Source organism: Sebastes fasciatus, chromosome 24 (assembly GCF_043250625.1).
Source record: "Sebastes fasciatus isolate fSebFas1 chromosome 24, fSebFas1.pri, whole genome shotgun sequence".
Classification (NCBI taxonomy): domain Eukaryota; kingdom Metazoa; phylum Chordata; class Actinopteri; order Perciformes; family Sebastidae; genus Sebastes; species Sebastes fasciatus.
This window is the reverse complement of record NC_133818.1, coordinates 16978619-16994497: the sequence shown is the minus strand read 5'-3', so window position 1 is coordinate 16994497 and position 15879 is coordinate 16978619. Positions and strand designations below refer to the sequence as shown.

The 15879-nt window shown below is 44.2% G+C and overlaps 1 protein-coding gene across 4 annotated transcripts in view; it reads right to left on the bottom strand.

The window, feature by feature from the left end:
- ncam2 (neural cell adhesion molecule 2) overlaps positions 1 to 15879 on the bottom strand; it is a 349407-nt gene that overhangs the window by 99717 nt on the left and 233811 nt on the right. For all 4 annotated transcript variants that reach the window (XM_074627437.1, XM_074627435.1, XM_074627434.1 and 1 more), the window contains exons 2-3: positions 10856 to 10930; positions 199 to 405 (exon numbers count right to left, since the gene is read on the bottom strand). In XM_074627437.1, the coding sequence (XP_074483538.1) occupies positions 199 to 405; positions 10856 to 10930 (282 nt within the window). The remainder of the gene's footprint in view (positions 1 to 198; positions 406 to 10855; positions 10931 to 15879) is intronic.

The window sequence follows — 15879 nt, the reverse complement described above, 5'->3', positions numbered from 1 at the left end:
AGAGGTACACATGGGCCTGAAATGCACGTGCACACAGACAGAGCTAGCATTTATAACAGCTTGTGGCTGTGCTGAGGCTGAGAATATGAATAGGCTGTGATCAAACACTAATGTGGGAGGTTTATTCCCTTCATGTCTTCTGAATCTCCTCGGAAGGCAAACATCTGCAGGTAAATGTGAGCGTTCTGTCAAGCTTACGGTATATCTCCAGCACGACCGAGGCCTCCTCGGTGTGGCCGCCGGCGTCGGTGGCCTGGCAGCGGTAGATCCCCGCGTCCTCGATGATGGCGTTGTAAATGATGAGCCTGGACCGCGACGTTTCCGTGTGGAGCGCCATCCGCTTGGAGGCCACGATGCGCTCGCCCTGGGGGTTGTACCAGTCCAGCCTCACTGGCTCGCCAATAGCTGGAGGGGCAAAGTCAGAGGAAATAGAGTGATTATGATATTTTAGCAGGATCATATGTTCACATTCGCTGCTTAGAAACGTTTCCATGATTACTCCCACTCACACCTGGGATCTACTCACATCATTTAAATGCCTAAAGGCATTCCCTTTGCAACAAATCGTTGACTTCCAACAGCTTTATGCACTCTCCAAATTGGTCCAATAAGTTGAACCCGTTACCTCCCAGTCCCAAGATTATTTGTGAGAATATTGGATTGCCCATGAGTGACGTTAACTTGGCATCTCTATGCATGAAGTCTAGAGAGAAAGACAATAGAGTTTGAGAACAGCTGGTTGGTTTTCCTTTAATCGGCGACGCTCTAGGCTTCATGATCGATGCGGGTCGGAGACTTTTTGCTTGCGTACGATGCCTGGACTCGCTTGCAAGTCTAGTTTCAATCTAAATGTTTTGTGTCTTTATCAAACAGATCAAACTACAGTGACAACAAAGACTGGGAGATAATGTAGGAAGACATGGACAAATCACTTAGTCCTGACTGATTTATTCAACAGTCGAACTGACTACTTACAATTCAATCTGACTTATATTATGCATAGTGGGCTACCTCCGGGTCTGAAAAGTGAAACCAATGCTGAAGTGCCTTAAACTTGCATTGTTTCTTACAGCCAGCAGGGGGCGACTCCTCTGGTTGCAAAAAGAAGTCTGATTGTATAGAAGTCTATGAGAAAATGAGCCTACTTCTCACTTGATTTATTACCTCAGTAAACATTGTAAACATGAGTTTATGGTCTCAATCGCTAGTTTCAAGTCTTCTTCAATACCGCATGATGTTCATTTAGTAAATTATGGTCCCATTTAGAGTCAAATAGACCATAAAGCAGGGAATGCTTAGCTCCACCCTATCGTGTCACTTCTGGTTGCAAAAAACCAAGATGGCCACGACCAAAATGCCAAACACGAGGCTTCAAAACGGCAGTCCACAAACCAGTGGGTGACGTCACGGTGACTATGTCCACTTCTTATATACAGTCTATAGTTTACATGCAAGGCTGGAATATGTGTGTGCTAGGGGTTAGCATTAGCCCTATCATTAGCATAAGCAATTCACAGGTTAATTCAAAGGTTAACAGCTACTCTTCACTACTCCTCTCACTACAGTCGAGACAATATTTGGACCTGGATCCATCAACAACACTACTAACTACCCATATACATTGGTTTTCAACATTAAAAAAGGTGTTTGGGGGTTTAGTTACTCTTTAAAGCTTCAGTAGGCAGAACGTTTTTGGCATCATAGGGCAAAAATTCCATAATAACCTTTCAGCGTATGGAAAATGAGCCTACTTCTCACTTGATTTATTACCTCAGTAAACATTGTAAACATGAGTTTATGGTCTCAATCGCTAGTTTCAAGTCTTCTTCAAAACAGCATGATGTTCATTTAGTAAATGATGGTCCCATTTAGAGTCAGATAGACCATAAAGCAGGAGATGCTTTAGGGCGGGGCTACCTTGTGATTGACAGGTCGCTACCACGGCGTGTTTTCAGTTCATGAAAGTTAATTATAACCTTTTTGGTTGCCTAAAAATGACTTATTCAGCGCTCGGTTGTTCTTCGCTCCACCCTCTCGTGTCAATTCTGGTTGCAAAAAACCAAGATGGCGACGGGCAAAATGCTGAATTGAGGCTTCAAAACGGCAGTCCACAAACCAATGGGTGACTACGTCCACTTCTTATATACATTCTATGATTATGCAACAATAATTGAATTGATTTGATGATGATCAGACTCTGAAATAATATACGTATATTCATACAGTGCTGTATGCTAACAACGTTGTTGGATCTTGTCGAGGGAACAGACGGCCTGAAATTATATGATTATGTCATAATCTTGGATTTACATAGTTTATAAGTCTGTAACGGGGGCAGGGACATATGTAGGTTGTAAATTCCATTCTCATTTCCAAGATTATGCACATACACAGACACAAAAAGCGAAGTCGAACCCTGATTAAAATGGCGTCCATATGCAGCCTGTGAAACATGGACTCGTTTGCAGGCTACTGTAGGAGATGATGTCGCCATCTGCGAGCAGCAGGTGCCCTTCGCCTGTAAATTCTGCAAATAAAAGTGTCAGTGTGGAGCGCCGTTACTCGGCCCATCAATCACCCGGAGCCTTGAACACGAGAGGTAGACGGACAGAGGCTTGTCCAGTCCCTCAGAGACAGGTCGCATGGATTTAAATGAGGGAATAGAAGTGATACAGGCTTGTGACAAACGTGTTGTCTTCAGGAATAATGGGAGAAGCCAGTGGCGAGAGATAACCCCAGAGAGAGAGAGAGAACAGGAAGGAATGCTCTACTCTAGGGGCTGTCGCGGTGAAGGAATTTCCCCTGCGGTGATAATGATTGGCTCAATGGCGCGATATGCTGTATTATTTTTCAAATTACTTACTGATTTTAGTGCTACATAAATATGTATGTATGTACGATGGTTCATCTCAAGAGCTCCCAGGTGAGGAGATGGTTTGATGTAGGATCAAGATTTTGCTGGAAACATGTTTGTCCATATGTTACATACAGCATCAATAATAATCTCCCAGTTTGATAGCGCGCCACATAATTGTAAATGATGAGCTGATCTGCCTCTTGATGCCTGCACTTTGCATCATAGAAACAACATGTAGCTTCCCACTCACACCCCAGCGCGCTAACACGGATCGCGGTGTCTCCAACAAGCATCGCATCCTTGGCACGTGCTGCTCGTAAGCTTCCAGGCCAACAAATCTGATGAGGCAATCAAACGCGAGGAATCGCATTACACTACTAGTCGCTCCGCTTTCCTTCACACGTGGCTTCCCACTGGTGCGTGTGGGTACTTGTGGGGAACAGATTAGTGTGTGGCATCGCTACAGGCGTCTCTTTATACCTGTTAGCGTTACAGCGTTATCACCCCACACCATTTTACAGTCTGTTGACAGCAGAGACAGCTAAATATGTTAGAAGTTGATGTAGCTAGCGCGGTGACAGGCCATTTGCTTCACAGATGATCTGAGAAGACAGGAGTGTGTAGCGTGCTGCCCTGGTTTTCACGCTCAGCCCTGCCTCCCTGTGTGCGTCCTTACAACTGGATGAATAGATGGTGGAAATTTCTGTCAAACCGCTCTTAAAATCTGCATAAGCTCCGGCATTATTACTGATTCTCGGCAAGAGAGAGCGCTCAATGACTGACTCCTGTGAAGGTAGAGTGGAAAGACAATTCTGTAGGTGCTTGCAAAATGTCTTCACAGCGGCAGCGCGCTGATTGATCGCCGGCGCCCGTTAACTGCTGATGAAAGCGACGGCTCCACTCTTGATTTTTCAGCTGCACGCAGATATAAAACTTTTAAAGAAGCAAGCAGCTTTGGTTCTGGGAGGAGTTTCAGACTGTTTATGATCTTCCTTAGCAGAGAGGGAGCAATATATACATCCATTATCTGTAACTGCTTATCCTATTCAGGGTCGCGGGGGGGGGCTGGAGTCGATCCCAGCTGGCATTGGGGGAAGGCGGGGTACACTCTGGACAGGTCACCAGACAGACAACCATTCACGCTCACATTCACACCTACTGGCAAATTAGAGTCCCGCAACCTGCATGCGGGGGAAATCGGAGCACCCGGAGAAAACCCACGCTAACACAGGGAGAAAATGCAAACCCAGCCCCTGCAAAATACTCGCTTAAGAATATTAAACATGTATGTTTAGGGCTTTTATTGTGAAAGATAAGAAACGGAAGGAGTGGATCTGGTCTGCGCTGCCTTCGTCAAAGTTGAAAAGAGTAAATCAAGTTTGCCGTGTTGGTTCGGACTACGAAGCGTCCTTGTTGTTGTATCATAAATATAGGCGCAGCTCAACCCGTTCTGCACAACGTGATGGTACGCAGCCACAGGGGGCATTTCTGGACGCGAGGGATCGGATTGCTTCCCAGCATTGGACACTTGATGGACTGCCACTAGGTACTAGGCATCTCAGAAAATACCTTACTTTCACCTGGGGGACCGGTGTGTGTACTGTAACATGCAAACTCCACACAGAAGGGCCCCCAAGCCAGGTTTGTTTATGATCTTCCTTTGCAGAGAGGGAGCAATATAACTGCAATATTGAAGCGATCTAAGCCTGCTGCACAAGGCAGATTATTGACTAGACGTGCCCCTTGGCGCCAGAATTAGCCGAGCGCAAGCCGAAACACTCCCACGTCCCCGCGGTGGCTGGCACCGGAGCCACGGTGGTAATTGATTCAGGTCTCCGGGGAAGTAGATAGCAGGAGCTGAGCACACTGGTCAGCGTGTACATGTGTGTAGCTTGACATGATGTCAGAATTATCGGTTACATATTTATCTCTGCCTCCCTCTCTGTCTCTGTAATGTCTGGCCAGTGGGTGAACGTGGGCGTACTGGGACAAGCGGTGTGACCTCTCCCGCTCCAGTTAGACCCATCTGATGAAAACCACATGGAAAAACAAGAACTGTTGGATGTGGTTTGACCGGCGAGGCTGCCTTTTGTACAGTAGCCGCCTGTGTGTTTTTATTTAGCAGCCAACACTTGTTCTGGCGCTCTGCCACCGCAGTCATAGGGGAGGTTAAACACACACCTAAACACCAATTTATCCACCTCCTTATTTGTCACGCCATGAGCTCAGCTCCATTTAACCCTGACAGGAGACCCATTCTCTCTGTGGTCTGTTTGTTTCCTAACAAAAGGTCTAATTGAGCATTTTAAAGCTGAATGCAAAGATGAGTGCTTGAGGAGAACTACTTCTATAATGATGTGCTTGTTTGCTCTGATTGGTCGTAATTGTTTTTTCTGACTCCTGGGGTCTCATTTATGAAACAGTGCGTAGGATCCATACTAAAAATGTACGTGTGCTCAAAAGCCGAAAATGGCGTGCGCCAAAAAAAAAAAAATCAGACTTATAAAACTGTGCGTAGTAACACCTGCAGGCGATGTTCCCTTTATAAATCACAGTCCACCTGGAAATGTGCCCACGTGGATCCGCCTCATATTACGACCTCTAGACACCCACATTCAACCAGAAATGGCCGAGGCAAAGCACCTCATGAATGCTTCTGCATTTGAATGAGCCTGTTGATCAGTGGATCTTTACGGTGAATCACGGCGCTACCAAGAGGAAGACAGAGAAAAGGAGTTTTTCTGACACAGATATCGAGGTGCTTGTAGGTGAGGAGGTTTTGAAGGAAATACAATTACACTAATCTAAAGGAATGACTTTAGATTTCTATTGACTGCATGATGTTTTATTCAGTAATATGCAGACAGTAACACATTTAGTATGATTGGAGAACCCTAAGAAACGGAGATGCTACTATACAGTGAGCAAGGGGTCAATGAATGGATTGATGAGTGCAAAATAATGAATCTCAACCCAGTTAAGCGCCAATGGGAGACTTTAGACAGATGTGTGACCGGGGTTCATATCAAAACCAACCCATGCATTGATAAAATGCAAGGGGCTGTGTTGGTAGGAGCATATTTTATCAGATACCATCCAGGAAGTTCAGTTTGTGTAATAAATCTATAGGTTTGAGGGCTTATCTTCAACAAGTATGAGATAATGTGATAATCTGGGTCATTATTTTCACATCAATGACCCGCTAGCTGTACATTATACCGCTTATTACACAGCTACTTACTGAAGAAATCAATAATTTGACACAAAAACGGTCCATAGCAACGGTGTGTTATACATAGCAGCGGTGTGTTATACATAGCAACGGTCTGTTATACATAGCAATGGTCTGTTATACATAGCAACGGTCTGCTATACATAGCAACGGTCTGCTATACATAGCAACGGTTTGTTATACATAGCAACGGTCTGCTATACATAGCAACGGTCTGTTATACATAGCAACGGTCTGCTATAAAGAAATAACAGACCGTAGAACGCCATGATTGACCAACAGAGTCGAATATTCGAATTAAAGCCTTACACAACCCAACCTGATCTCATGTGAAGGCGTATAAATAGCACGATATTTTAACGACATTCCGCGTGTCATGAGGACACATTTTAGGCTCTTCGCATGTCATTTAACGCCACGTTGTTACCGTGAAACAGTCCCAGCTATGTTTAGGCAAGAAAACCACTTAGTTAGGTTTAGGAAAAAACAACTAGTTTGGGCTAAGTAAGTCAATTAGGTAAAATACTTACGTAAACAATGTAACATAAGTACGGAAAACACGTCACAAACGTTACTTCAAAATAACTCAACAACACGTTTAGACACAAACACCGGTCTCCTGATTGAAAGTCCTGTGTTCCTCTACCACCCACCATAAGCACACTTTTGTGTATATGATGTATCTGCTAATATTTACTAGTAAATTATTTATTAGTAATATGACTAGGTGTGGATTTTTGTCACACGTGAACAGCAGAAAACACTGAAACATATCTGTGCATACTAGGGCTGTCAGAGTTAACGCGACAATAACGCTCTTTCGGAGGTTGTACCAAGCTCAATTTTAAGGCTAGAGTAAAGGTACTGACATCATATGAAACTAGAAAAACCTGAGAAATCCATTGGTACCAACCATGTTATACTAGCTTGTCACAAAGGAGGCTAAATAACGCTCCAAACTTGTGCTAAAGTTTTGCTTGGAAAAACTGTCATGGCCATTTTCAAAGGGGTCCCTTGACTTCTGACCTCAAGATCAGTGAATGTAAATGGGTTCTATAGGTACCCACGAGTCTTTACAGACATGCCCACTTTATGATAATCACATGCAGTTTGGGGCAAGTCATTGTCAAGTCAGCACACTGACACACTGACAGCTGTTGTTGCCTGGTTGCCATGTTATGATTTGAGCATTTTTTTATGCTAAATGCAGTACTTGTGAGGGTTTCTGGACAATATTTGTCATTCCTTTTGTGTTGTTCATTGATTTCCAATAATAAATATATACATTAATTTGCATAAAGCAGCATTTTTTACAAATACTTGACAAATCTCCCTTTAAATGCAGCTTAGATTGCTCCACATACACCATAATGCTGTTGTGGACAGGTGCATTGTTGCAGCAACTGCTCATATCTCTCATTGCATGCATTCACCGCAGAGACGCCTCTGACCTTTTTCCCACAACTATGATGGAAACAAACAAACCCAGAACAAATTCACTCGAGGTGCAAGGTGACACCAGCACAAATGCAGTGTTTCTCTCTCTCTCTCGCGGACCACTTAGAGCAGACTATTTTCTAAAGACAATCTCTCCCTCCCTCCCGCTCTGCAGCAGCTCACTTCACCTGTTTTCTCTCTCCGCCTCTCACTCACTGTTTTTCCTTTTCTCTCCCTGAGCTCCTATATACCTTCTGCTTTTTCTTCCTCTCCTACCATGCCGTGGCCTCAATTCAAATCCTCGCTGCAAAACATCTTTTTAGAGCTGTGAAGGCGTAAAAACATTATTCTTTACAGCGAGGTGATGAATAAAAGCTAATTCTGCTGAAGAGACGTGCCTCACATTTTCTCTTAAAAGCAAGAATTTATGAATAGATGCCACATCAGTCACTCTGAGGACGAAAGATAATATTTTTTATAAAGAATACTAACAATTCGATTGATGTGTTCATTTATAATGTTTGTATACTCTTCAGTGTTGATGGGAAATTTAGTGTACAGTTCATCAACCAAACATCTGGACATTAAAGATTTAACCATTAAGGCCTTTACACTCTGGAGGCGTGACGAGTAAACAACATGAAAATGCAAAATACTCCATCCATCCGTTATCCGTAACCACTTATCCTATTCAGGGTCGCGGGGGGGCTGGAGTCGATCCCAGCTGACATCGGGTGAAGGCGGGGTACACCCTGGACAGGTCAGCAGACTATTAAAGGGCTGACACATAGAGACAGACAACCATTCACACCTACGGGCAATTTAGAGTCAACAATTAACCTGCATGTCTTTGGACTGTTGGGGGAAACCGGAGCACCCGGAGCAAACCCACTCTAACACAAGGACAACATGCAAACTCCACAGAGAAGGGCCCCAAGTTGGGTTTGAACCCGTGACCCTCTCGCTGTGAGGCGACTGCGCTAACCACTGCAAAAATACTCATACTGGGAATATCATATGACTAGGGCTTTTATTGTGAAAGGTAAGAAGGGAAGGAGTGGATCTGGCCTGCGCTGCCTTTGTCAGGGTTTAAAGGAGTAATAAAGTTTGCCGTGTTGGTTCGGACTACGGAGCCTCCGTGTCGTTGTTTCATAAATATAGAAGCAAACCGTTCCGCACAACATGATGGTACATGTCCACAGGGGCGTTTTTGGCGAGGCTTATTTTGAAAAGACTGTATGCATGTAACGAGCAGAAATCAACACGTGTTGATGGACATTCGAAGGAAAACACATGAAATAACATTTCGTAAGATATCATACGAACCGTTGTATGAGCATATGTTGATATACAGTAGGATTCAAGTATAAAAATGGTAAAAACTTAATATAATATTATGAAAAAGTAATAGAGCTTTATGTCAGAATTGCTTTTTAAAGGCTCAGAAAAGACATTTTCTCAATCAGCTTCTCATTATGAGCGATTTGGTCCTGCCACGTGACTGAGTTTTATTCATTTCAATCGAGAGATTTGTGTTTTGTCTGATCAAATCGCACCCACATGCCGGATTAGCAGAGCTTCCTAAAGCTAATAAATAACACCAAAGGGTATTAATTTCAAAACTTAAAGCTTGATTGTTGTATATTTAATCATGTATATTTAAGGGTATAGATGAAAACTAAGGTTTTTTTAAAGCTGCAGTGGGTAGAAATGGAGAAAATGTGATTAAAGAAAGTTCTTTTTTATAAAACGGTCACTATATCCTGACGGTATGACAGTAAACTGTGTCATCCGCTGTCCTCCGGTGCTCCTAATCTGCAAGATTTCCCAGACCGGAGGAAAACAACCAATCAGAGCTGATCTGGAGTCTGCCGTCTCTGAGCAAATGTTTTCAGAATCATCTCGTAGTGTACTGTTTACCTGTAAAATTAGAAAGTTTGTGACCCAACAACCATGTTGAGATCAGTTGAGGAAATACTAAGCATCGCCCACCAGCCGGAGCACAGCCAATAGGAACGCTCTCTCTCTGAAATGACCTGTGATTGGTCAAAGTCTCCCGTCATGGGCTAGATTTTTTAAAGCCTGAAAACAGAGCCATGAGGAGGAGCAGAAGTCTCTCTCAGAACACTTGAATTACAATATGCTGAAAGGTTATTATGGAATTTTTGCCCAATGATGCCAAAAATATACTGCCAACTGCCACTTTAAAGGAAATCGAAAAGACCATTTCTGTAGTAATAGTTTAGAGGAGAACGATTTGGGAGCAGACAGGGACGTTAAAAGAGAAACTTAATACCAGGATGTTGACGTACGTTTGACCTCGATTTGACCTGAAACTGTTTGTTTTCAAGCCGCTCTCTCGGAAGAAATGAGGTGTTCAATCATTTCTACTCTGCTGCCAATTCTTCCTGGCAAACTTTGGAAACAAGAAAGATTTGTATCGAACAAGTGAATTGATTTCAACCCAGGTTCCTTTTCTCTCAAGAACAACACACTCACCTCACAAAATAGCCCGAACCTGTGAATCAACATACGCTATAATTGTCTTTCTGTTCCTTTCTTTGCTCCGATCCATATTTATGTGGGGCTGATTCACACGGGGAGCCCAAAAAGTTTTAAAAGACGTGTTTATTTGTTCGGTATCACCAGGCTTTTGACTGTTCTGCCCTGCTTTTCAGCCCACACCAGTTGGCGTGTGAATGTGGTAAAAATCAGGCTGAAAAGGGCAAAAGATAGAGTGACACAGACACTTCCTCCCACGCACTTTTGACGGTGGATGGTGGCTATTTATCTCCCACCTCTTTTGCCTCAAAGCCTTTTTTTTCCATTATTCTCAGTTCTGTCGTTTCACGTAAAAGCTTCTACCTTTTTGCCTTTCAATTCCTGCCAGTTTTTCGCCATTCACCGCCATTCTTTCTGTCCTTCTCAGCACACGTTAGACCTCAAACACCCGGCCGCTGCTCCTCCCGATGTGTGTGTGTGTGTCTACTCCCTTGGCTGTTAGCGCCACGCTGAGTGGGTTGGCAGGAGAGAAGAGGCAGCCAGCAGGAGGCGGACCGGGCCTGCCAGAGTGTGTTGCCACCCTACCGAGCCACCGGTGCCGGCGTCTGTGTTGATACGCCGTTCGGAGAGGACAATGAGGAGGAGGGACGGAGGCTGTGCGGACCCGTCGGGTCAAAGAGTCGCTCACCATATGGACAGCATGGATTGCGTTCACCAAACACAACAAACAGACTTCTCAAGCGGCGATCTAAGGCCCCCCCTGCTGCTTCTCTGACCTGCCTCCAAACGCACATCCACATACAAACAACAGTGTGTGGTTTTCATACCTGTGCAGATGAAGAACTTGGACTCTCCGACACTTAACTCCACTTTGTTCAAGGATATGGACACCTGCAGCGCGGCTGTAATAGAGAAGGAAAGAGGGGAAAGAGAAAGGGGAAAATGGATTAGTTGTTGCAGTCTCCATCCATTATCTGCAACCGCTTATCTTACTCGGGGTGGCGGAGGGGGTGGCATCCCAGCTGACATTGAGCGAAGGCGGGGTACACCCTGGACAGGTCGCCAGACTATCACAGGGCTGCCACATAGAGACAGATCTAAAGTCAACAATTAACCTGCTTCTTTGGACTGTGGGAGGAAACCTGAGCACCTGGAGTAAACCCACGCTAACACGAGGAGAACATGCAAACTCCACACAAAAGGGCCCCCAAGCCGGATTCGAACCTTGCTGTGAGGCAACAGTGCTAACCGCTGCACTGCCGTGCCGCCCTGTTGCAGTCTGAAGAATACAAAACACAATAATAATACATAATCTCGCTTCTTTAGCAGTGTGGCTCATTTCCTTCTTTGTGCCAGATTTTCAAACTATCTGAGAACCATTATCTATTGTGTGTCACCATATACTCTGTGTGTCTTACATGCAAATAAGAAGCTTCTCAGAAATATCCCCCATTTTGCAGCAGATTGTCTCCGCTGAAAAGAACAATTTATATATTTCTATCCAAACTTTAACTGCTTTTCAAAGTTCCCCATTTTCAACAGAACGGCGGAGCCATTTCTCTCTCACAAAGGGACCGATTTGCTTGATACCTACTATGGCTGTTTGTGACAAGCTTGTCAGTCAGTTTCACAATGAACATTATCCTTTCAGCCCGAGGTAATGCTATTTGCAGTTATCACCCGTTGACAATGAGCGTATGCAGTGAACAACGGTGGGATGGGAATTTAAAGAGGCTGAGAAATAGCAGTGCTTGTATTTTTCTGTGTTGTGTCATGCAAAGGTTCTGTTGCGTCGTCAATAACAAATTGACACTCACACAGAAAAAAAAGATAACCAGAATAGTGGTGTAAGAAAACATCGATACAACACAGTATCGATTCTCCAAAACACTAATTAACCGGACGCTATGCTGTCTTTCAAGAGTGAAGATACTGGTATCATATGAAACTAGAAAAACCTAAGGAATGCATTGGTACCAAGCATATCATACTGGCTCGAGAAGGAGGCTAAATAACGCTCAGGAAAATGGCGATTTTCACAGGGGTCCCTTGACCTCTGACCTCAAGATATGTGAATGTAAATGGGTTCTATGGGTACCCACGAGTCTCCCCTTTACAGACATGCCCACTTTATGATAATCACATGCAATTTGGGGCAACAACCATTTTTGCCTATTCTAAAATGGTTTATTTCTGGTGTAATGTTGATACTATGACAGTTTTTTCTAAAATCAAATTAAAAAAAAATTGCAGTATCGCCTTGCTTAAAGTATCGCAATATATCTATATATAGTGAATCGCCAGATTCTTGCCAATACACAGCCCTAAACCAGAAAGGTCACTGAATGACATCCTCCTTTAATGGCATGGTTAAAATGAGACAGTCGATGGCGGTGCCACAAAATCTGCCAAGCTCCAAATCAAAGGCTGTTTATCTGTGCTGGTCTATTGTAAGCGCTACTACTGTGTAACGCCACACAACCACGGGCTCTGGTGGAGGTTTTGTCAGGCTGAAGTGAGTGCCGAGTGTGAGCTCGATCTTGGCTGACATGACTTTATCAAATGGGAGAAAAGAGAAGCGCGCAGAAGAGAAAGAAAGAAAGGGAGCGCAGCAAGCTGGAGCTGCGTCTAGATGTCTAATGTGATGAGTAATGATTGGCAACTCAGCGGGGAGAGGGTCATTTTTAGGCCGACGCGGCGGTAGTCTCGCCACGGCGTTGAGTGAAGCGAGATATTTGATGAGCCTGTCATATCTGTGCTCCTCATTCTTTGCCCTCGGAGCTGCAAGTCTAGTTAGGATCTAGCCACACACACACACACCTGCTGTATATAATACTCTAATGGATGTTAATTCTATCTACAACGCTGGAAACGTAACAGCAGAGCTCAGGGCGCCTGTCAATAATTGAGGAAATGATGAAATGATTATCTGAGGCTTCTCTGGGGGAAGGTGTCTGCAGTCAGCAGTCGTCACTGGGAGTCATGACCCGAGGCTGCCTATAGGTGGCAGTAGAGCCACCCTCGCCTGAGGAGGCCATATGATGAGCTGCCTTATCAATGCATTCGATCATTTCTGCTCTGTACCTCCGCTGGTATAGTGTGCACAACCCCCAAGCACAGCAGTTGCTGCATTAATTATACAGAGTGCTGTACACTAATTCCCATGGTTTTTGTACTTGAGATCTGCGTATTTTACAATGTTGTATTAACAGGAAATGATACCAGACAGGCCTCTGCAGCAATTCAAATGTGACTGTGGAATACCACTGCTAATTAAGAGGAATTTAAATGTTTTCTTTACACAGTTTTAATACTTTTCTGTTTCACGTAAAGTTACTGTGAGGTATGGGTGTAAGAAAATATTGAAAATATCGCGACCCGAATCCGGATTCTGCGAGCTGCACCTCGCCGGTCCCCGCTGGGAGCCAACAGTAACGCCACGCTGCTGAGGGCCCAGGCCGTATTGCTGGGCTCGCTGGAGTGAAGGGATGCACGGGAAAACCAGAACCAGGACTGCACGGGGCAGACTGTCAGACCCTGCTGCAGTAAAATGAGAGGTTTTCTAAAGGGACTCTGGTGCTTGGAAACACTACCGCTTTTATCCGCAGGGACCATCAAAATCCACACAAAATGAGTGTTTCTGGAGCCGCTTCAACACCATCTGCAATCACTGTGGGCATTGCATTGTGGGAGAGTATTAAGCACACTCACTATACTTAATTTTGTCACTCACTTTCTAATGCCCTATATACTCCAGACCTGCTTAGAGTTAGTTTGCAGCTGAGCTGGGATACAGCTACTGTCTGCACACACCTGTAGTGCTTCTAATGAATGCAAATACTGTTCTGGGGTTGATTAATCACGTCTATTTAACCCGCTGCCCTTCCACACTGCCTTGCCTCTGACTTAAGGCACATTCCTATCAGCGCTTCAAGTAGTTTAACGGTTTTCAATTATTAATTGATCCCGCTCCGTTCATGCCGCATGTGATTGATCACGTAATAAGTTCCTCACAAAAACCCAGCAGGCAAAAAGAAAAATGGGCCTGAGCTGCCAGAGTCATTGTTGTGAATCATATAGTGTAATTAAGTTCAAGCTGGAAAATACAACTGTTCACTCTGCATTTTTAAGCTGAAACACACAACAGTCCCCACAGCGAGTATACGTTGGCATTTTAATGAGACTGGATTAGAAATATGACACAGGAGAATTTGTTTACTCAACACGTCTCGCTGGTGGGGACACAAAGAGACATACTAATTATGCCCATTTTCAGAAATGGAATGTTTTCACCTGCTTATTACAGAGCTGTGGGTCAATATGTTATGAGCCTGGTAGCAATTATCAGCTCCAATTATTAGCTCCTCCGAGGAGCGCCGGAGACGAGGGGAATAAGACAACAGGCGATAGCATTGATTGCCATTTGTAATGCGTCTGAGATGGTCGATACCATACATGACTTGCCAGCTCGCCTAACAACGTGTGAGACTTGAATAATTCCAGCATCAATTATGGAATCTCAACTGACAGAGGCAGGACTTTGCAAAGAAAGTTGCTGGTTCAAATACATGTAACTGACTGGGATCGTTATTTTGGTTTAAGGTCCACAACTTCACTGTTCTGGTTCACTCTCACGGCTCTCAATAACATCATTTCCAGCAGCAACAGGAAGCCGTTTCCAGCCAAAACGCTCCGATTAACCGACCACAGCTGTAACTTAATGGAGTCCATGTTAGTCCAAGACCAGGTCCACTTGAGGCCGAGTCAAGACCAAGTCCAACGAGGCCTGTTAAAGACCATAATAGGCAATACTGTCTTTCCAATGCTAATATATTGATTCTCAATAGCCGAGTCTGAGACCAAGACAATTCAGAGTCCAACAAAGCACGAGACCAAGACAATTCAGAGTCCAACAAGGCATGAGACCAAGACAATTCCGAGTCCAACAAGGCACAAGACCAAGGCAATTCAGAGTCCAACAAAGCACGAGACCAAGACAAATCAGAGTCCAACAAAGCATGAGACCAAGACAATTCCGAGTCCAACAAGGCACAAGACCAAGACAATTCCGAGTCCAAAAAAGCACAAGACCAAGACAATTCCGAGTCCAACAAAGCACGAAACCAAGACAATTCAGAGTCAAACAAAGCACAAGACTACGTAAATTATGGTCCCATTTAGAGTCAAATAGATCATTTTTAGGGCGTGGCTACCTTGTGATTGACAGGTCGCTACCGCGGCATTGTCCGGTCTGGGAGTTGTCCGTGTTTTCATCTTACAACTTTAACTCTTTCACAGTATGTTTTCAGTTCATGAAAGTTCATTATAATATTTCGGTCACCTAAAAATGTCTTATTCAGTGTTCGGTTGTACTTAGCTCCACCCTCTGGTGTCACTTCTGGTTGCAAAAAAGCTAAATGGTGACGGCCAAAAAGCAAGATGGTGACGGCCAATAACCAAGATGGCGACGGCCAAAATGACGAACTCGAGGCTTCAAAATGGCAGTTCAGAAACCAATGGGTGACGTCAAATAAGAAATGATTACGTCCACTTTTAATATACAGTCTATGCTCTCATTTTAGGTGGGAAGGACTAAGAGGTGAAAAGAGGAAGTGAGGAAAGGAATCGAGGATGTACAAACTGAGAAATGAGAGGAGCCTCAAACGCCACACAGACACAGTCAGCGACTAGCTGGTGAACGTAATGGAGCACATGGCAGCTAAAAAGCCAGATTTTCTCCCTCAGGAGTTGTCGAACATTCGCCAGGTGGCCAGAAACACAACTCTAATATACTATAATAACGTCTGATGTCCAGTCTGGCAAAAAGAAAGAGCATGCGGTGGTTGCAAAT